At 45.5% G+C, this 21327-nt stretch overlaps 2 protein-coding genes across 5 annotated transcripts in view; both read right to left on the bottom strand.

Moving 5' to 3' along the window:
* Positions 1-1724: 1724 nt before the first annotated feature.
* LOC139565633 (FYVE, RhoGEF and PH domain-containing protein 4-like) lies at positions 1725-8271 on the bottom strand. Of its 2 annotated transcripts, none has more exons than XM_071386091.1 (11): positions 7267-8271; positions 7005-7150; positions 6616-6772; positions 5362-5500; positions 5046-5104; positions 4694-4834; positions 4047-4231; positions 3916-3946; positions 3735-3812; positions 3337-3462; positions 1725-3138 (listed from the first exon to the last, which is right to left on the bottom strand). In XM_071386091.1, the coding sequence occupies exons 1-11, from the start codon at positions 7552-7554 to the stop codon at positions 2923-2925; spliced, it is 1566 nt and encodes a 521-aa protein (XP_071242192.1). In that variant the 5' UTR covers positions 7555-8271; the 3' UTR covers positions 1725-2922. The 2 variants fall into 2 exon arrangements, with proteins under 2 accessions (XP_071242192.1, XP_071242193.1); XM_071386092.1 differs by having other exon boundaries at positions 3741-3812; positions 7267-8269.
* Positions 8272-11705: 3434 nt separating this feature from the next.
* Positions 11706-21327, bottom strand: part of LOC139565632 (protein bicaudal D homolog 1-like) — a 34457-nt gene continuing 24835 nt past the window's right edge. Inside the window, exons 5-10 of one of the 3 annotated variants that reach the window (XM_071386089.1) lie at positions 20073-21104; positions 19602-19796; positions 19110-19261; positions 18601-18811; positions 14416-14501; positions 11706-13918 (exon numbers count right to left, since the gene is read on the bottom strand). In XM_071386089.1, the coding sequence (XP_071242190.1) occupies positions 13792-13918; positions 14416-14501; positions 18601-18811; positions 19110-19261; positions 19602-19796; positions 20073-21104 (1803 nt within the window). In that variant the 3' untranslated portion in view covers positions 11706-13791. Of the gene's footprint in view, positions 13919-14415; positions 14502-14884; positions 18812-19109; positions 19262-19601; positions 19797-20072; positions 21105-21327 lie in introns of those variants that run through there. The other 2 variants (XM_071386090.1, XM_071386088.1) reach the window with 2 other exon arrangements.

Genomic DNA, 21327 nt, shown 5'->3' with positions numbered 1-21327 from the left:
AAAGTTTGATTACCTGTGTTGTCACTCACTGGATGCCACGATGGTCTCCAGGGCTAAAATCATATGAAAGGAAACACATGAGAAATAGGCATAAAATAAACTGCCTACAAAAAAATAAAAATTACAATTTTAATCAACACATGAGAAACAGTTGTTGGCCAAATTACTTCAAACTGCATTCTCTCTCTTCAGCTCCTCCACCTCCTCCTCACTGGCTTTCAGTATGGCACTCATGGCTGCAATTATGGTCAGAAATTCTCAAAATCTTTTGGGTCTCTATTCAATCCGTGTCACAGAAGTTCAGCGTGATTGAAAAGCAACATTCTCGCGTTAGCGGAGACTGCATTCTGTCCACTTATCTACACACATACAAAATGTAGTTAGGAACTGCATAAGAAATGTAACATGTTTTTTCAGCATGACAATGCCCCTGTGCACAAAGCGAGGTATATACAGGAATGGTTTGTTGAGATCGGTGTGGAAGAACTTGACTGGCCTGCACAGAGCCCTGACCTCAACTCCATTGAACACCTTTGGGATATATTGGAACGCTGACTGCGAGCCAGGTCTTATCGCCCAGCGTCATTGCCCGACCAAACTAATGCTTGTGTAGCTGAATGGAAACAAGTACTCGCAGAAATGTTCCAACATCTAGTATAAAGCCTTCCCAGAAGAGTGGAGGCTGTTATAACAGCAAAAGGGGGGACCAACTCCATATTAAACGCCCATGATTCGGAATGAGATGTTCAACAAGCAGGTGTCCACATACTTTTGGTCATGTAGTGTATATAGTGGAAGGTCTCCATCTCCATAAAACGTGTAGAACTTCTCCAAAGGAATATATTTACTTAAAGACATGCTCCTGTACTTTGGTGAAAGTCTTTTTTAAACCTCCCACTTTGGGCTGAATGTGTTCATACATGCATAATCTATGAGAATAATTACTTTTTTACATCAATTAGCCACGAAATCCCTAGATTGAAAGCGACTTTTCTTGAAGCTATGCTGCATCCCTACATTTCCCCCCACGTGGGCCAGCCTCCTGGCAATTCGAGTTCTAGCCAATGAGCTTCAGCCTCTCGTATCTGAGCGAGAGCTAGCAAGAGGCCTGCCCAGCGTTATCCAATGATGTTGCAGGGCGGACCCAACGGCTCAGTGGCCACAGCAGAGAAAGGTTGCAGCCTATTGGTATAAGCAGGCGGGGCACCGGTCTATGGCCCCTTACATCATTGGGCGAAAGCGGGGAGAGAGGAGCGCCCTTCTCAAATGGAACAGTAATCTGCACAGCTCTGTCATTTTGTCAACAAGGCAGCATGGTGCATCTTCCAGAAAAATCTCTCTTTCCATAAAGTAAAATGTTAGAATTTTCTAAAAATGTCTCATTGGGAAGACAGATAATAGCTTTTTTATCAAAAGCAATCCCTTTTGCATGGGAAAACACAGAATCCTAGTAATTACATACGCATGTAATTATGTCAGTTTTCGTTTGAGCAGACTTGGCAGTGGACTTTGAAAGGGGCACCTGGTTCAAACCCAGAAGGCAGCCCGGTTCCAAATCGAAGGCAATCAACTTCCAGCTGATACAAAACACGCCTACACAGGTGGGATTAATCGAGAGAGCAATGACGTGGTCCACATATCTGCATGTAGTACGCACTTTTCGGGGACCTTTGTTGGGTTGTGAGTGCTACTTTCGGAACTACTGGGAAAAAAGTATACAGAAGTATAGGAGAATCTCTTTAATAACACATACTGCTAGCATAAGAAACTTAGCTGATAAGTTTCAAACTTTTATTTTCTAGTTCAAATGAACACCTTGCTTCTCTTTTATACAAGTTTAACTTTATTTTTTCAAAAGGTAAATCATTTCAAATACAAACTATAAGGTTAATTTATTTTCTTATTCAGATAGGGATAGGCAGAACACATTGCTTCTCTCGAGTTTTTACACAAATTAATCTCATTGCCAACCCATTACGGTATACAGAGAGCGCCAAAAATATTAGGACAGTGACATTTTTGTTTATTTGGGCTCTGTACTCTAGCACTTTAGATTTCAAATTATACAATGACGGTGGGGTTAAAGTGTAGACTGTCAACTTTGAGGGTATTTTCATCCAACATTTAGAAATTGCAGTACCTTTTGTACATAGTCCTCCCCATTTTAGGGGACCAAAAGAATTGGGGAAAAATGCACTTATGTGTATTAAAGTAGTAGAAAGTTCCAGAATCATGGTAGCATCCACATTAATGTAGAAGTGTTTAGAAACATATTCTATTCTTCTTTTACAATACAAGTGACTCCAAAATTACACAATATATTATTTACCATTCATTTCTATTGGGCACATAATAATCTGAAACAACCAAAACAAACAGCAAATGCATCCAACAAGTTTGTAGAGTCACAAGCTTGATGTCATCATTGCATGCTAGGAATATGGGACCAAATGCTTTGTACTACTCTAATATCCATATAAGTGAATTTGTCCCAATAGATGGGTCCCCTAACATGGGGGGACTATGTACAAAACATGCTGTAATTTATAAACAGGTCACCCGATATGGATGAAAATACCCTTTTATTAAAGCAGATAGTCTGCACTTTAACCTCAGTCATTGTATCATTTCAAATATGTCACTATCCCAATACTTTTGGATCTCATTAAGGCCTTAACACTGAACACAAGTGCAGAGACTGGAGGATAGTGTGTGTTTGAACACTGAGGCTGTTTGAGCGTGCGTCCTCGCTGTCATTGACAGCCATCCCGTTTCTATTGGCGACACTCCCGTAACCATTATCAGTGACACTTTCGTTGCCATTGATGACCGTCCCCTTGCCATTGCCAACCATGGCGTTGTCATTAACCACCATCCCATTTTCATTGACAACACCAGTCACCTGTCCCCTGCAAGGGGACCCTAGACAAGGCCTTCACATCCTGGGGAAAGGGTAGCGATGGAAATGGGGAGGTGGGGTGTGGAACCTCTAGAATGCCCCCCCTCCATGCCCTCTCCCCTCTCCTCTCTGTTGGCCCGGAGGATCAGGGCGGCGTGGCAGTCTAGACAAACCTTGTTCACCTTGTTGCCATCGTACTCCAGAGTTACTTTGTTGTCTGAACACCTCCAACACACCACCTGACAGACAGGTGGACACACAGGAAGTCATGGTCATATCGGTCTGGTTTAGATGTTTATGTTAGAAAGAATGGAAGTACAACACTGAACGTGAATGCCATTTCAACTAATCATAACCTCACCCCAGCCTTAGGTAAAGTGAATGTGAAGTGTGTGTTGTGTGTGTGTATCCATGTGTGTACGTGTGTGTTAACTCACACAGCCACAGGCTCTGCAGTGGTGTCTCCATCGGGTGAGGGCGTTGAAGGGTTCGCTACACTTCATACACATGGTCACCTCATTGTCCCTGATCCATCGAGGGGCACGCCGACCCAGCTCCTCCATCTGCTCACGCACACAGGAACAAAGACCAACGCTCAAAATCAGTTCAGTCTCGCCATGTTGTTTTACCACCCGTACATGCAAGAGGATCTCAAATGAGTTGTTTCTCCTTCCCTTTTGCTAAATGATCAGTTCCCCTCCACACCCATTTGCCTGTGATTTATCCCTCTATATTAATACAGGGAGCATACCGTACAGATGGAGAAACACACACAAAATAATGGAAGAAAACATTCTATCGGTCTCTGTTTTGCACAAAAATAAGGGATCCTTACAGATACCTCTACTTCTTTAGAAGCTGACACAAAAGTCTCATTCTTCTGCAGGAAAACATCAATAGTGTCCTGGAAAGCCTGAAAGTACAAGGCACGTCAGATCATGTGTACTCTCTCTATATACTCATCATGTGCTATTGGTCATTTAAACGGGTTTCAAAATATGACAAAGCACTGTTACCTTTATCCAGTCCTCTTTGTCTTGTTCAGAGCTGGAAAGACAAAGCCACATGTTAACATTTATACAAAATCTATACATCCATCCAAGACCTTCAGGCGAGTTATATTAGTGAAACCCACCCCTCTCCTCACCTGGCCTGTAGGTCCAGGGTCCTCTCCAGGGTCCTCTCCTTGCCAGACACCTGGAAGGTGTGGGGGTGGTGTTCGTTGGTGGTGCGCTGCACCGTCATGCCCTCCACGTCAATCCGTGCCCGCACGGTGAACCGATGCCCCGCCAGGCTGAACCGAGGAGCGCAGCACAGCAGCATGTTGTTTAACTGGATGGACAGCAGGGGGAGGGAGAGGCAAGAAAGACATGAGGGTTTTAAGTATGAGCCACAAGAGTCTCCTGAATGACCCGTTAATGCAGGAGTATCTGCGGGTTTTCGTTTTTTCCTTTCAATTAAGACCTAGACAACCAGCTGAGGGAGTTCCTTACTAATTAGTGACCTTAATTCATCAAGTACAAGGGTGGAGTTTGACACGTGTGGGTTATATGGATGGATGTTCAGTGGTTCCTAGTCAGTGAAGTGCAAGATTCTGACAAAATAGAGATGATTTCATTTCACATTATACATAGCAGAAAATCATGTCTGTTCTACACTACACATTTCTATAGCAACATTGTGTAATGTTGCGTCCTCCTAAACTCCATAAGGTCTCCATTGGGAAAGAGGTGGTCTGACTTCAATGGGACTTCCTGGTAAAATAAAGGTTAAAATATTGTGAGCTGGTCTAACCAGGAAGAGGTGTCTCTCCATGGCGGAGTTCCTGGCAGCTAGCATCAGGATGCGTCCCTCCCTGATGAACTCATTGGAGGGATTCATCACGTCCTCCTCCCCCAACATCTCGTAGATCTCCAGCATCTTCTTCAGGTTCTCCTAGAGGACAACACGGCAGAACAGAGGATGTTAGACAACAAAGCAGATCACAAACTTCTGTCCCAACCGATAGCAAAATAACAAAGTACAGATGGTAACAGTGGTTCACATTAGTAACCTCTATGCTAAAGAGAAATGGTCTCTAGATATACTGTACTGACAATTGCTATCCGCAGTAAGTAGAGGATTGGCATATTAGTTCTGCACGTACTGATTGACGGATGGCGCTGTTGGAGTGTGTTGCTGCCATGGAGATGTCCTGCAGAGACTCTGAAGGCAGACAAAGAGATCAACACCTTATTTTTTTTAGAAAAGAAAAACCACAACACCCCTAAACCACAAAACCTAATCTATTATGGTTTCTGTGAAAGTTACTACAAGCCTGAGTAAAAGTGATGACACTGCGTGAGTCTTAGCTAGTAATGAGGACTACCTGAACTCTGCAACAGTAAAAGTGAGGCCGGCCTTTGTGGATCTACTGTATGTTGGACTATGTCTATGCTACAGTAAGGAAGGTGTCAACTCACTCTCTGCATGACTGTGGTCCGAGTCGTCGTTAGGCAGTCTCTTGAGGTAGTCTCTCAGCAGCATCTCATAACGTGGTAGTCTCTGGACCGGCTCCAACATGTGGTGCTGCAGGGTCAGACTACCACACACCTCCTGACTCTGGAAGATAACAGAAAATCAACAACAGGGCAAGATTGACTAAATGTTTCCACCACTGCAAAGTCAGCAGCTATTGCTTTTCATTAGGTTAATGGTGAACTGAAGATTAAGAGAATGAATAAGATATTCATCACTACTCTGGACGGTTCTGACTTAGAATATGTAAACAACTATAAATACCTAGGTGTCTTGCTAGACTGTAAACTCTCCTTCCAGACTCATATTAAGCATCTCCAATCCAAAGTTAAATCTAGAACCGGCTTCCTATTTCGCAACAAAGCCTCTTTCACTCATGCTGCCAAACATACCCTCGTAACACTGACTATCCTACCCATCCTTGACTTCGGCGATGTCATTTACAAAATAGCCTCCAACACTCTACTCAGCAAATTGGATGCAGTCTATCACAGTGCCATCCCTTTTGTCACCAAAGCCCCATATACTACCCACCACTGCGACCTGTATGCTCTCGTAGGCTGGTCCTCGCTACATATTCGTCGCCAAACCCACTGGCTCCAGGTCATCTATAAGTCTTTGCTAGGTAAAGCTCCACCTTATCTCAACTCACTGGTCACCATAGCAACACCCAACCGTAGCACGCGCTCAAGCAGGTATATTTCACTGGTCATCCCCAAAGCCAACACCTCCTTTGGCCGCCTTTCCTTCCAGTTCTCTGCTGCCAATGACTGGAACGAATTGCAAAAATCACTGAAGCTGGAGACTTATATCTCCCTCACTAACTTTAAGCATCAGCTGTCAGAGCAGCTTACCGATCATTGCACATGTACACAGCCCACCTGTAAATAGCCCACCCAACTAACTTGAAATTACTTCGCCACTATGGACTATGTATTGCCTTACCTCCCTTATCTTACTACATTTGCACACACTGTATATAGATTTTTCTATTGTGTTATTGACTGTACGTTTGTTTATCCCATGTGTAACTCTGTTGTTTGTTGTGTCGCACTCCTTTGCTTTATCTTGGCCAGGTTGCAGTTGTAAATGAGAACTTGTTCTCAACTGGCCTACCTGGTTAAATAAAGGTGAAATAAAAATAAATAAAAACAATTCAGGTAAAGTGTTTACTCTGTGTCCCTGCCCAGCCACCGTACCTGTATATCCTGTATGATGTTCCTGAATGGTGCGGACCTCTCCGTCCAGACTCTAAGCAGCTCCATGGCTTGGTCGAAGCTCATCACGTACTCAGCATACATCCTGAGGAAGGGAGCATGCTGCTGCATGACATCACCCAGACGAGGGCTCACAGACCTGTGGGGTCAAGGGTCGGAGGTCAAAGTTCAAAAAATGATTATTTAATCAGTTTAGATATGCTAGCGATTTAATGTAGGAATGTTAAAACTACTGTGGTCTTTGTGAGGCTGGATGAATTACATAAAATATAACTATATTTTGAATAAAAAGGTTCCAATCCAATCATGTCCTTCAGTCCCATTATAGAGACGTACTTCAATTGCATCATCATCTATTTGGGTTGTCTCACCATTGGCCCATGTGCGTCTCCAGGTCTGGCAGTAGGAACTGGCAGTGGAAGGTGTGGATGGAGGAGATGTTGGAGAAGATGGTCCTCACCACATCTACAGGGAACAAGCCTTTACCGGCCTCCTCAGTCAGCCGAGCACAGAACACCTGCACCCACACACACACACGTTAAAACACTGCTAATCAATACATACTGATCAAATCATGTGGCGATAACTACAATGGATGAACAGAAACAGTGAAGTTGACAGTGACACACTGACCTGGTCTAGTAGGTGAAGGCGAGCAACATAGGCTCTCTCTGTGAGTAGAAGCTCGTTGGCAATCTTATACAGCTTCTGTTCAGTGGAGTCCTGCACCCTCACCTCCTCACTCCCTCTCTCCATCTTCTTCTCTACTGTAGAGCTCTCCTGGAGCATGGCCTCCTCCGTCCCAGTCGCAGCTCTGTGAGAGGGGGACACTTCCACGTTGAGCCCTGTATCCACCTTCCTTCCGCCTCCTACATGGCCGTTGACCAGTACAGCGTCCCACATCAGGTCTAAACAGTTCATATTTATGGGAGAGATTTCCCTCGCTCTGCCCTCCCTACAGGCCACTACTTCTGGCCTGTCTGGACTGTGAGCATTCAGTCCTGTGTGTGAGCTGACGGTAGACCCACTGTCTGGGTCTCTAGGCTGGTCCAGGCTTATAGAGGTGGTGGTATGTGTTGGGCTGCTGTTAGCTGATCTGAGCACAGACTGGTTTTCCTCAAGGTGAATGAGGTCAGGCAGGCTGCAGGGTGATCCTGCTATCAGTCTGTCTCTTTATCCTGGCTCCAGGGCTTCTCAGCTGGTTCAACCTGGATCCCGCTCCCTTCCCTGGGGACTGAGATCCTAGTCCCCCCTGTATGGAGCTCTTTCCTGGGCTGTGGATTCCTAGTCCCTTTCTTGGGCTCTGGGTCCCTGGTGGTACCCCCTTCACCGGTCTGTGGCTAGGCCTGGTCCCAGGACACTTTCCTGGGCTGTGGACTGCTATGCCTCTCCCTTGGGGTCCTGATCCCTTCCCTGTGAGTAGAGCTCCTCCTGGCCCCTTGACAGGGCTCTTCCCAGGGCTCTGGAGATGAGCAGGTTGAGGAGACACTGCAGACAAGGAGGGAGGAGGGTGAAGTTGAGTAAGGGATCTATCCTAGCCTGGTTCCAGAACAAAAATATAAACGCAACATGTAAAGTGTTAGTCCCATGTTTCATGAGCTGAAATAAAACAAATCCCAGAAATGCTCCATACGCACAAAAGGCTGAGGAGTATTTCTGTGCGAAAAAAACTCATTCTGATTGGCTGGGTCTGGCTCCCCAGTAGGTGGGCCTGTGCCCTCCCAGGTCCAGCCATTCCTGCACCCCTGCCCAGTCATGTGAAATCCATAGTTTAGGGCCTAATTTATTGATTTCAATTGACTGATTACTTTACGTGAACTGTTACTCAGCAAATCTTTGAAATTGTTGCATGTTGCGTTTATATTTGTGCTGTCTTGCCAACTCCTATTGACATGATAATGACCATAGAAGTTGTCAAAACAGCACAAAAAGATTTATCTTGCAGTGCACGTTAAACCACACTCCTTTCAGTCCCTGTACTGTGCTTTGAGTGGGGATTTCTTGACAGGGCTCTTTCCATTGACCTCCTCTCTATGAGGTAATGATGCTCCCACAGATACAGTACTATACACATGTACAGCTGTTCAGTTCTGAGGGAGAGCGAGAGACTGGACACCTACCAGTGACATACAGTAAGGGTACGAGGAAGTTAACGTAGTTTGAACAGTCCATCCTCTGATGGCATACTTACAAAATCAATCTGTAATCGACACCCCTGTGACATTGGTTGGAGGGGCAATCTGTGTTTGCTACATCCATTTCTGGACTTTGAGATTGGTGAAATGTGCCCATTGATTCTTGAATAGTGTAACTTGTAGATGACTCAATAGCTTGGTTCAACCGTCTTACCCCGACAGAACGCAAAATGTAAGCGTGTTTTGCCCCGTTGTTTGTGAACAACGTACTTGTAAACATAACACTATAGCCTCAAATGGTTAAAACTATAGTTTTGGTCTAGTGGATGCTCAGTCTTTGCATCCATAGCGGGGTCTATGAATGTGAGAGTGGTTGCATTTCTCAACCCCTATTCTTCAGCTGTTTACAGGAACATTAGCGGGGTGGCTGCTTTGTGTTTTGGTTAATTATATTGATTAAATTGTGTTGATTAATGAGTGAATTGTCTGTAAAACTGAATAAACAGTTCAAAAAAAAAAAGGTGTTTGGGCAGGTCTGTCACCTCACTACTAGACCGTTCTCTACTCCAAATGTGGTGCCTCTGAATTCCTTTGTAAATGAAGCGGCCCCATTTTTTATTACGATAAGGGGACATTGTTCTTTCACTGAAGTCGTTAGCTCGCTTATTCTACGAGTTTCCAGTGCTTTCAGGAGTTTCCCCAATGATGGCAGGAGAAAGGAAAGACTAACAACTGCATTCCTGGACAAAAACGATGCCAAGCTCACTGATATTATTAACAACGCCAGGAATCAGAGTGAAACAGAGCCAAATTCCCCACGCATTGCTGAGATGGCGTTTCTCCCGGTCACCTGACTGCTTTTCATTCTCACTTCTCTCAACGTGTTAACCATTTCTAGTCATTCTTACGTCACTGGAAAGATAATAGGCTACATGTTTTAACCAACAGACTGCAGTCGGTGTCTACTGAGGAGGAGAGGACGACAAAAGTGACCGTTTGTTGTTTTGAAGTGGGTAAAAGTTAGCAAAACAGGTTCTGGATTTCAGGCTAACATTCCACTCCATGTACTCGGTCATGCTGTTTACCATGATAAGGAGTGGCATGATAACTCAGACAGGCTAGGTAAACATTAGATGGAAAGTGCCAACTGCCAACACATGAGTTTAGCCTAATAACGCTGACTCTTCAGTATTGGCACAGTTTGTGTTCACAGACACACACTCAAACCCTGTGTGTTTGTCATACAGTGGCCAGTTAAATCTAATGTTAGTTAGCTAGTTTAAATGGCACTGTGAAATAGTAAACCAACTGAACGAACAGTGTTTTTATTTATTTATTTTACAGTTATTTTACCAGGTAAGTTGACTGAGATCACGTTCTCATTTACAGCAACGACCTGGGGTAATAGTTACGGGGGTGAATGAGCCAATTGTAAGCTGGGGATGATTAGGTGACCGTGATGGTATGAGGGACAGCTTGGGAATTTAGCCAGGACACCGGGGTTAACACTCCTACTCTTACGATAAGTGCCATGGGATCTTTAATGGCCTCAGAGCGTCAGGACACCCGTTTAACGTCCCATCCGAAAGACGGCACCCTACACAGGGCAGTGTCAATCACTGCCCTGGGGTATTGGGATATTTTTAGACCAGAGGAAAGAGTGCCTCCTACTGGCCCTCCAACATCACTTCCAGCAGCATCTGGTCTCCCATCCAGGGACTGACCAGGACCAACATGCATGTTTCTGGTCAAGAAAAAGCCCACAACTTCAATCCACACGTGTTGTCTGTCTCTGACAAATGTCTCCTCGCTTCTTACATACACCATTCCAGAGGACAAGAGCACTTCGCTCACACACACACACACACACACCACTGCTGTTCTTGAATTGAGTCCTGCATCAGTCTCGAAGACTCATACACACCCAAACCCACTCACTGCTTATCAGCGAGTGTCCCTTTCTGACTGAGTGGTCAGTGTGTGACTGTCTTGTCAGGGGAAGTGTAAAGGGCAGAGCTTCCTGAGTGAAATCAGGTATCAAAACAGTTCCATCAATTACTCAAGAGTATTTGGTTAACATCTTATCTAGGTTGATATTACTTCTGACCTAGGACCTACTGTCTCCAGCTTATTACTGGGGGCAATAACATTAACATGAAGCTATTGTCCAGTGAGGAAACATGGTGAGAAATACTGTTATCTCCACTACATCTTCACAAACAATAAACCAGTGCATTAGCGTGTAAGGGACAGTAAATCACTGTAACATATTATACCAGTCAGCTGTACTCAGTCAATGCCTTGGCAGACATCCCAGACACTCTGTTATGGCTTCAGCACTATGTAGACTAAATCTAGAGAGCCACAGGCAACCTCCAGTCAGATTTGTGCAGGGGAAAGAAGGAGTTTTCAGTTTGGCTCGACTTCAGTTTGCGCTGACGCACCCACTCAACGTTTCCAAAAACAACTGCAGTTGGAGAAGGCTGACCTTCCGTCTCCCGCGGTATTCCTTCGACTTTCTCCTCACCGCCGTCCGCCTAAACTCCCCCGTCTCACGATGAGTGGCCTTCACACTCTCCCCCCTCATCAGGTCACCGTCAAACATGGTAATATGATTTATAATAATAACCTTTATACAACGTATTGTTCCCTTGATCGTGAATAGAGATCGGATTCGAGGCGCCGGAGGGATTTACGCAGGTAACCTTAATTACCGAGCTGCTCCTCCAACAAAAACGTAAATAGGCGTACCAAATTCCAAAAGTCCAATACAAATTTCCACATGCTATGAATCTCCATCAGTGAAGTCGAATCCGATAGATCTTAACATTGACACAAATAAACCCTCCGCCCCCTGTGAGCCTTTGGTGGCCGAAACTCTAATGCCATTTTCCTAAAGGTGTTGATGGTAATGTAAAAAAAAAAAATATGCATAAGTGTTTAGCAGTCCCCTATAAGATTAGGGGGGATTTATTGTCTTTGAAGTGTAGGCTTTACATGGTTAAATATGCAATAAAAATGATTTGAAAGATACCATACATTTATATATTGCTGTCAGAATGTCTAATGGTTTTTATTGAGTTGTCGAGTAGTGTTGAAATTGTGCAAACCAGTCCGTTAATCTTTATTATGGGACACACATTCAGTGCTTCATCTTTGTGCCCTGAGTACTATACACTCCAGGTACAGAAAAAGTAGCTTCTAACAATCATCATTTTCTTCATAGCTTACTGTATGTCCAGTTGGCCTATGTATACCTTCAATGGTATTTGAACCATCTGATACGTTTAAAGAAACCTTCAGATAAGGGAGAAATACATATGGTGGGGAAAATAGACATAGCGACCCACAGCGCTACAACATACAGAATACTCCTGATATCCTCATTATTGAGACATTGTGACTGTTAACTGTACCATCCGCTAAACAGATGCGGAAGACACATTTCGGGTTGAACCCATTCAATTGTGAAACTGACTAGATATCCCCTTTACCTTACTCTCGCCATTGGACTCCAAAGCCAGTTTGCTCTCCCAAACTAATGCGTAGGGGTTTAGCTCTGTGGGTTAATACAGTCTCAGGCTGGTTACACAAAACCCCTTCCTTCTCCTTCATCTGCTTCATGTGATGTCTGAGAAACCTCGTGGGAATGGAGCAGACAGCATTCACCAGAATAACACAAAAGCATGTCAAAACCCAATGTTTTTGAAACCCAGCTGCAGTTAGCAACCACAGTTCTGGTCAGAGATCCTGTAGAAACAGAATGTTCTGTCTAAAGCCAGGCTGAGGTGTGTGAATTCATCCCATTTTGCCACGCCTCTGAGCTGTGACTGAGTGGACGTTTTATATAGATGGTTAAAAGTTGCTGGGTGGTGGTTTGAGAAAAGCTCAAAATTGGTATTTCTAGGTTAGGATACATAGCATCATGGTTGAATACAGTACAGCATAAACTGCCAACTACCTCTACTATTACTATTACTACCACTACAGTGCTACTAGTACTACTATTCTATAGTGAAAGCTGTCTACACTCCGATCCAGCATGGTTACTTCCATATACAGGTTGTAGAAAACAAAAGGCAATCTTGGATAGAGATCTACTTTCAACATCATTATTTAACCCAGTGGGGTTTACAGTCAATCACAGCTAGTATTGGAATGCATTGGTCAGTTTGTGCTTGTTATTCAGGAGGTTGATTGAGGCCTTCAGAGAAAGAGGAAGGATGAAAAGTACGTCCCGAATGGCACCCTATTCCCTATGTAGTGCACTACTTTGGGGAATGTGGTGTCACTTGGGACGAAGATGATGTTTCAACATAGATACTGTAGAAGCAAGGAAGGACGATGATGGTACAAACACTGTCAGCCTTTACAATGTTTGTAAATCTCTTATCCTGTAAAACACATTAAAAGTGCACATTAAAAGTGCAATAGAAACATATTCATATACCGTAGGGTATACTTAAACAATCTGTGAGCGAAGTGCGTTTTAAAGCAATTCCATAGAGTATAAAAAACAAGCTACGATCTTGGTGAGGAGTGGGGACAAGCGATGAAAAGAGAAGAAAATGACTTAAACAATCTGTGTTCGTGAAAGCTAATACTTTTTACATGCATTTCAAATACACAGTTATGGCTTTGTCCTCTGCCACCTTGGCGTTTGCTACATACTGTATGGTACCGGCAATGATTGTACAGCTAGCTAGCTATACATTCAGCAAAACCCAACAGTTGTCCACCTCTTGACCCCAACAAAATAATCATCACTGGTCATAACATAGAAGAATGTTTCAACAACCCCCAAAACACCATAGATAAAGACATGATGAACAAGGACTAATAGCTAGCTTGGTAGCAAAGATGGCGGCATGTCGCTCTTTTCTCCCACAAACCCTCAGTCAGACAGTCTCTTATAAGTCTTTGTGAGCGTCGTCCTTCTCTTCCACAGCGAGAGGCACTGCTCTGGCTCTGCCCTGCAGAGTCCTGTGATGGGGTTCGAGGTCAGGGTGTAGTAGTTCCAGGTTTATAGAGGACCAGGGGGACAAGGCGGCTGGGCGAGCCAAAGGAGAGGCACTCGTGGGGGGCCGCTGCGGTAGCTGCTCAGCGGGCAGTGAGCTCGGTGCTCCTGGATACCTGACACAATGCTACATCTGGGAGGAGCATGACCAGAGACAACCAGAAGACAAGAGGAAGAGGAGCGGAGATAACAGGAGATACACTGTACCTGACAAAGATCTCAGACATCTACCTCGATTACTCACAGACAAAAGGAGGTATCAGTGATGATTTACAATGGTAGGTCATGTTAGGTCAAAGCATTAAAAAAACTCACACACACAGGATTGATTTCCTGATGCTGTACCCTGGTTACACTGTACAAGCAAAATTACATGGAAAAATGTACTTAAACTCTAAACACATGCAACGTTTCAGTCCCATGTAAAGTTTTAGCCTGGTCCCAGATCTGTTTGTGCTCTTGCCAACTCATTGTTTCTTTGTGGCATGATAATTACATTTACATTTAAGTCATTTAGCAGACGCTCTTATCCAGAGCGACTTACAAAATAATGAGTGAGGAGTTGGCATGATAGCACAAACAGACTGGGATTCAGGCTAGTTTTAGCCTGTACTGGTCTAATTTGTTTACCTGCTGGCTTGGGAGGCCTTCTCCCACCTTAGCTGTGAGGAAACTGGCGGCACTGTGGCAGCAGACTTCTGACGATCTATGAGAGACTGACAGATTAGATGGAGAGACAGTACTGTAGAGAGGTGACAGGAATGGGGAGTAGGGGACATCACAGATGATCATATCCAGGAAGGGAAAAATACAGACTACTTACCAAAGAAAATCACCCCAGTGTCAGCATTTTCAAGAAGCACATTCGACATTTCTGCCAGAATGTTCCTATTCTTAAATAGTCTCAAATGCCTAAAAACGAATGTATTTGATATATTGTACTGTTCAACGGAATGTACGCTTACGGTATGCTATGATGAACCCGTGTGCTTGTGCAATAACTGAGCAGGCTGTGTAAAGCATTCCTCCCAAACCCATGAGAGGAGAACACATGAGAGACATGTTCAAGACCACTCAAAACAGAAAAGACGACGACACGCAAAATACAGGTCATTTATACATGATATTTACAGTATATACGAAGAGTATGAACATAGCACTGTACACAGCATACAGCTTTCCAATACTCTGTGTTATATACACATGCATATAAAGTGCTCAAAAGCTAACAGGCTGACAATCAGTGGTAACTATTAACAGTCTGCCTGGAAATGGATATGGCGTTAGCACAGGGATTGGCAATGTTTGACATTATGAAAGACTCCTGAAACAGAGCAGAGGAGGAAAATGGCATTCACTGTATTCACATAGAGGGAGAAATCACAGGCCAATAGACCTGGTGGGAAACAAATCAATCTGAAAGGAGAAGGAGGAACAACGCATTTGACAGGATTAAGAGCCTCTTGCATGTACGGATGGAACTTTGATGTAGCGGGACCGAAAACTGGAATGAGTTTGGTGTGTGTGTGTGATGTGTGCGTATTGGAGCGTGTGAGTCGGGCGGAACGAGGAGGGTTTCACAGAGAGGAGGTCACACTGGTTTCCTTTCTTGAGAAGCTAAGACAGCGACCCCTAGCATCTATTTGATATTTGACAATCCTTCACTTTTCATTCCCTTATTGCAGAAAAGATCTATATCCAGCTAATTTACCCAACGATGGAAATGTTCCATATTATAACCTACACTTTACTACAAATACAAATGTGTTCTGCTCAAAGTAACAGGTATACAGTGTTGTGCCAAGGCAGGTAGATGGTGCTAACGTGATGTAGCGTAATAAATTAAGCAGAGTAATACAAACTCCATGTATAAAAATGTGAAGGTCACTGAGGTGGTTCCCACGCCAAATCTACAGTGATCATTGTGTTTCTGTACAGTCACCATTAGATGACTATTGGAGAAAAAAACATTCAACCAGCTCAATCAGCCCAACAATGAGTGCAAGAACAGTCAGTATTTCTGTTATGGAAAAAATGTAAATGTTCACCTAACGTTGTCAACAAAGTAGCTAAGAGGAGTCCTGTCAAATGCGTTTTTTTTGCTCCATATTGCATGTTATAACAAAATGTTGGGGTATATGTAGATCACTTGAACCAATGGAGACTGGGATTGTTAGAGTATAGACAGAGAGTTGTTGTGGTACTCTGGGCTCCAAACTTGGGACTGGTGGGGGAGGGGGAGACTGGACTGGGCCAATACTAGAGAGGGGAGTCAAAACAGGGAGAGACTAAGGAGACTTTTCTGACCAGCATCCCATTGACAGCCCAACTAGCCAAAATCTATAACTGACCCTTACCTTAACCAAACTCATAACCTAATTTTAACCAATTCAAAAATGAAATATCGGTTTGCGCGTCAGCCACGTCCCCTTAGTTCTTCCCGTCAAAACCAAACTGTGCATGGATTGGGCCAAAGTTGGCAAAGCCTACTCACTGGCCAACACCCAGTAGCAGTGTATCCCTCATCAAGAGCACTGTTTACAGACACTTACGCTGATCATCTGGCAAGGCTTTGTTATTGTCCATTCTAACCTATTGGATAGGGCCAAAGAAAAAACAATGTGAAAACTGTTGTTGTTGGCATGAAAAAAAGAGTTGTGAAAGAAAAGCAGTGAGCTGATAGAAATGATGTCTGATCAGTCATTGTCGTTGCACTGATCAGGTGCTATAGTTGTTAAGGCACACACATACACAGGTGACACACTATCACGTGTGCAGAAACTGTGGAATCCCATCTATGCATCATACAGTAGCTCCACACTAACTAACCCATAGCCTAAATGTCATTCAAATGTTTGTCTATATTTCTATAACAGTGTAATGATAATTCTGGTTAACAATACATCCTTGTTGAACCCCAGTTGAAAAGTGTGTGTGTCAGCTTCCTGAGTTTTCTATCTATTAATTACATTCATCCATCTATGCTGCTGTGTTCCTCTGGAGTTACCCTCCGAGGCACTAGGGGTGCTACGTAGACACAGCTCACTGTCTGTCTCGCCTACTGATATGAAACCCAGAATCACCCATCTCGCTCTGTCTCATAATGCTATCATTAAAACCATCATGGTGTGCTGATTCCAGGTCATTTATGTTACAGGTTTAATATGATATTCAACCTCGACGGAAGTCTTCAGTCTAAGTTCTGAATATACAGTGATATTACAAACTGCCAATGGGTGGTGCTAGACTCTAAATATGTGCCAGGTTTACACAGCAGATGTGAGGATGATTGCAATAACATTGTGAGGACAGTGTTACAGAGCTGTGAGTAATAACTGAACAATTACAAATAGCAAACAATCCACAATCATTGACCTGTCTTATCCAGTACTTGCTTTGAATGACATTTGGTTACAGTATCTGTGTGATTTTCATTAAAAACAGAGAGAGAATAACACTGTCAAGTGGTTGATCTGTGGAGACCTCAGTCCAACATTTGAACAAATTCCTTCAAATGTCCAGTTAACCTAAATGTCCTTCTCATCTGTCTTTCCAAACAGCGGTAAGGTCCTGCACACATATTCACTTGCTTGTGTGGATGGTGATTTGATTTAAAGGGCAAGACCAAAACTACTGTGTATGTATAGTCTGAAAAGTGTCCTGTCTCTCCTGTAGTTTAGACCGATCAACAGTCTGTGAATAAGAGGAAGGCAGGGCCACTTGTGCTCCATGTTGTGTTAAATCCCTGAGCAGAGTCAGTCTGAACATTCACGCCGATACAGAGCCTCATCCACACGCTGCATCGAACACCAGAGGCTTAGGCACAAGAAACAGGAAACCAGTCTGTCCTCCTCTCTGTGAGCCCCACCCACTCCCACAGGGGCTGATGGGAAATGTAGTTTACATTTACATTTACATTTAAGTCATTGGTTTAGCGCCATTAAAGCGGCTGATGGGATTTGTAGTAGTGTCAGTGAGGAGGTTGATGGGAATTGTTGTTTAGTGTCTGGGAAGGGGCCAATGGAATCTGTAGTTCTGTTAAGAGAGGAGACGCATTGGATTTGTAGTGTTGTCAGTGAGGAGGTTTATGGGAACTGTAGTTTAGTGTCAGTGAGGGGGCCGATGGGAACCGTAGTACCTAGGGTAGAGTGGACTGTAGCTGCTGGTGTGGCTATATGAAGTGTGGGGGGTGTATGAAGAGGATGGGATATATGATGAAGGAGAGTAATGAGCAGATGAAGGGGTATAGGAACCGGAGGGGGTATATGGGGAGGAAGGGGTGTAGGAACTAGAAGGGGTATAGGAACTAGGAGGGGTGTAAGAAGAGGGGGTATAAAGGGCTGAGGTACGCGTCAGGTTGGTAAGGGGGTGAGTTCGAGGGGAGCTCCATGTCAACCGGCGAGACCCCAGTATGGGAGAACGGTAGGGGGAGGAGGGGGCCGAGCCAGGCTGAGCACCCCTGCTAGGAGACGGCCGTGTGTCTGAGGAGTAATGCCTGGAGAGCCCAGTACTGCTACGTTCTAAACTAAAACTATGGGAGTCGACCTCTAACGTCCGGACACCCAGTGCCCACTGGGTGTGAGCCAGCCTGTGGGGGGTGGATGGAGGGGTCCAGGAGGAGGAGGGCGCCTCCAGGGAGGGGGGACTGCCTGGTATTGTGGGGCCTGAGGGGGCCGTGGAGAAGGGGCTGAGAGGGTGTCTATGATGTGTCGTAGGGGAGCTCAGAGCTAGGGCTGTGGCGTCTGTAGTAGCAGAGGTCAGGCTTAAGGGGGCGCCAGAGCCGGTGGTGGGGCTGGAGGGAGGACCAAGACTTACTTTGGGGGTGCTTCTCTTCATGCGGGCCACCTTGCCGCCGCGGGTGCAGTGCGACTGTTCCTGGTCGAAGGCTAGGTCCTCCAGACGCTGGGTCAGGGCTAGTTTCTGCTGGATGGCCATCCGCAGGAGGGAGTTCAGGGTCTTCTTCTCGTCCTCCGCCGCAGCCAGCTGCCTCTGCATCTCGTCCAGCTGAGTCACATACTCGTCACACCTGAGAAGTTTCAAGGAGAGGGGTTGGGTGCTTGCAAAAAACAAAAGTTTTGGTTACACAGCGTAGGTGGAGATGGATTCAGAAGAAATAACATGATAAGAAGAACTAGAGAAGTGAGAGAGAGAGAGAGAGAGAAGATTGGAGAGAGCGGAGGAGATATAGTAATGGTAGGATGTAGAACTAGTCTATCCTTTTAACAAGCTATCCCTGGTCCTTGGTCTCTCACCTGGTAGTGAACAACAAGAAGTCAATAAAAGAAAGTGAGATGAAGGGATAGAGAGAGGAGAGAAATAGTCACCTGGTGGCGAACATGGCTCTGAGCGAGGAGAAGGTGGCAGCGTCCTCCTTCAGGGCCTTCAGTTCGTTCCTCAGCTTCATCATGGTGTCTGTCACCATGTGCTTCTCATTCTCATACTTACTCTTCAGGTTGGCCAGGGCATTCTCTGCAGTCTGTAAGAACAAGGGAACAGGGACATTTCTTTCACCTTTATTTAAACAGAAAGTCCCAAGTCTGAATACATTTTTTCCCCAAGGGAGTTTGAATTTGCAATTGTTTTCCAAGTGAGGACATTAGTGTGACTGTGACAGCAGCCTCTGTATACTCTATATATCTCGATGGCTACTGTAGCCTGCTAGCTTTGTGTGAGAACCATCTACAGCTTTCGGAGATTTCTCGTGACCAGCCTCAAAGTAGATTCTAGCAAGGTCGTGTTAGACAGCGTATGACCAGCGTGACGCTTAATCCAAGTTCATAGTCATCCATGTTTTGGACACCCTGTCCATGTCTGACCTGTTTGTTCGCTTTGAGCACCAGTCTGAGGGTAGCTATCTGTTCTCTCTTGGTGCTGAGCAGGGACTTGAGCTTCAGTATCTCCTCCATACAGGCCTCTTTGTCCTTGTCAAACAGTGGGGCCAGTTCCCTGGCTGCAGCCCTCTGTCTGGACAGCTGGAGTGACCGGTCCACTGCCCTCTGGAGGTGCCTCACCTACAGCATGTTCATCAAGGGAGATTGTTAGCGAACATTAGCTGATGTTGTCATATACACTCAAATCTGTGTCTGTTAGCTTCATGATGACCATTTGAAAGGTTAAAGGTGACACCTGGCATACAAACTGTGATAAACTGATTCAGGTTTCAACTGCTAATGAAAACAAAGATGTAATGATATGTGCTTGCTAGTAAATGTATTATGAATTGTGAAATTATATTGTGTTTAAGTATGGCAAATGCTTAGTTTGACATGTTTATTCAAATGATTCACCTGCTCTCTGATGATGGCGTTGAGGTTATAGATGTTCATGGGTTCCCTACGCAGGTCTCCAGCTGGCTCTACCGCAGGCGACGATGATGATGAAGATGAGGAAGAGGCACTGATGCTGGGGGAGCCCGTAGGAGGGGTGCGGGGTACAGGACTGTCCCTGTCCCTCCCCCCGTCCCGGCCTCCCTCTCCTGACAACCGCTCTTTGGATGGAGATTCCGAGGGGCTACGAGACTCCGCCGCGGACGACGAGGTTGCCGCGGCAACGGCTGCGAGCCGCCGGGCGAGGCGGGGCGTGAGTAGAACGCGGGTGTCGTCACCCTTGAGCGAGGCACTGATACTCCTTAGTCCTCTGCCGTGTCTGTAGTAGTCTAGCATCACCCGGTTGGGCGTCTCGTTGTTACAGAGGCAGACGTGGTGGTAAAGTTGAGCCAGCTCCTCGCTGAAGGTGACCAGTTCATCCTGTGCTGCATTGAGCGCCCCCTGGCTCTCGCTGGCCATGTTCTTGGCTGTTCTCAGCTCCGTCTCCAGGCCCCCCACCTTTTCCCTGCCTTCCCGGCAGCTCCTCTCCAGCCTCCCCACCTGCTGCTCCAGAGATCTGTGCTGGGCCTCTCCGCGCGTCCTCTCCTCCACCCCGCCCTCCACACACTGGTTGTACCTCTCTCTCAGCGACTTCAGCTCAGCCTTTAGCTCGACCACCTCGGTTACAGCCACCCTGTATTTACACTGGAGGATCTCCAGACCCGGGGTCTGGTGGCAGAATGCCTGGCCCCTGCTGTGTATTAATCCCTTCTCTTTCTCCTCCTCTTCCTCTTCTCCCTGCTCCATCAGGGCCTCTCGGTTGAGGTGTGCTTCCTGGTCGTGCTGGGCCTCCTGGGCGAGCTGGGCCTCCCGGTGCAGGCGCCTGAGGGCGGTGACTCTCTCGCTGAGGCGTTGGGCCCTCTCGTGCTGCTCGTTCAGGGCACCCTGTGTATGCTGCAGCTGCGTCTGACACTCTTGCAGGCTGATCAACAGTGCTGTTTTCTCTCGCTCCACCTATGGACACGCACGCACACACACACAAACACAGCGACTTTCAGCCTATTGTTAAACTAGTAGCATTCTTTATCTCCAGCCCCATAACCTTAAACAAGCTGCAACATTTCCCTGCACACTCAGCACAGTCCACCACATCCCTCCTGCTGAAAAAAAACTGCACAGACAAGCATAGGTGGTGACCAGCCTTCAGCAAAACCAGCATCAAGTCATATCATGCTGG

This window comes from Salvelinus alpinus, chromosome 37, assembly GCF_045679555.1.
Source record: "Salvelinus alpinus chromosome 37, SLU_Salpinus.1, whole genome shotgun sequence".
NCBI classification, from domain to species: Eukaryota; Metazoa; Chordata; class Actinopteri; order Salmoniformes; family Salmonidae; genus Salvelinus; species Salvelinus alpinus.
Note: the sequence above shows the minus strand (reverse complement) of the source record. Positions and strands in the feature narration are given on the sequence as shown.

Bases quoted from the DNA above. Each gene is read 5' to 3' on its own strand.
- LOC139565633 (XM_071386091.1), bottom strand. From the start codon at position 7,554: ATGAACTGTTTAGACCTGATGTGGGACGCTGTACTGGTCAACGGCCAT. The intron at 5,501-6,615 runs GTACGGTGGCTG...GTTATCTTCCAG, and splicing joins ACATCATACAGGATATACAG to AGTCAGGAGGTGTGTGGTAG. The intron at 3,813-3,915 runs GTAACAGTGCTT...TTGTACTTTCAG, and splicing joins ACAAAGAGGACTGGATAAAG to GCTTTCCAGGACACTATTGA.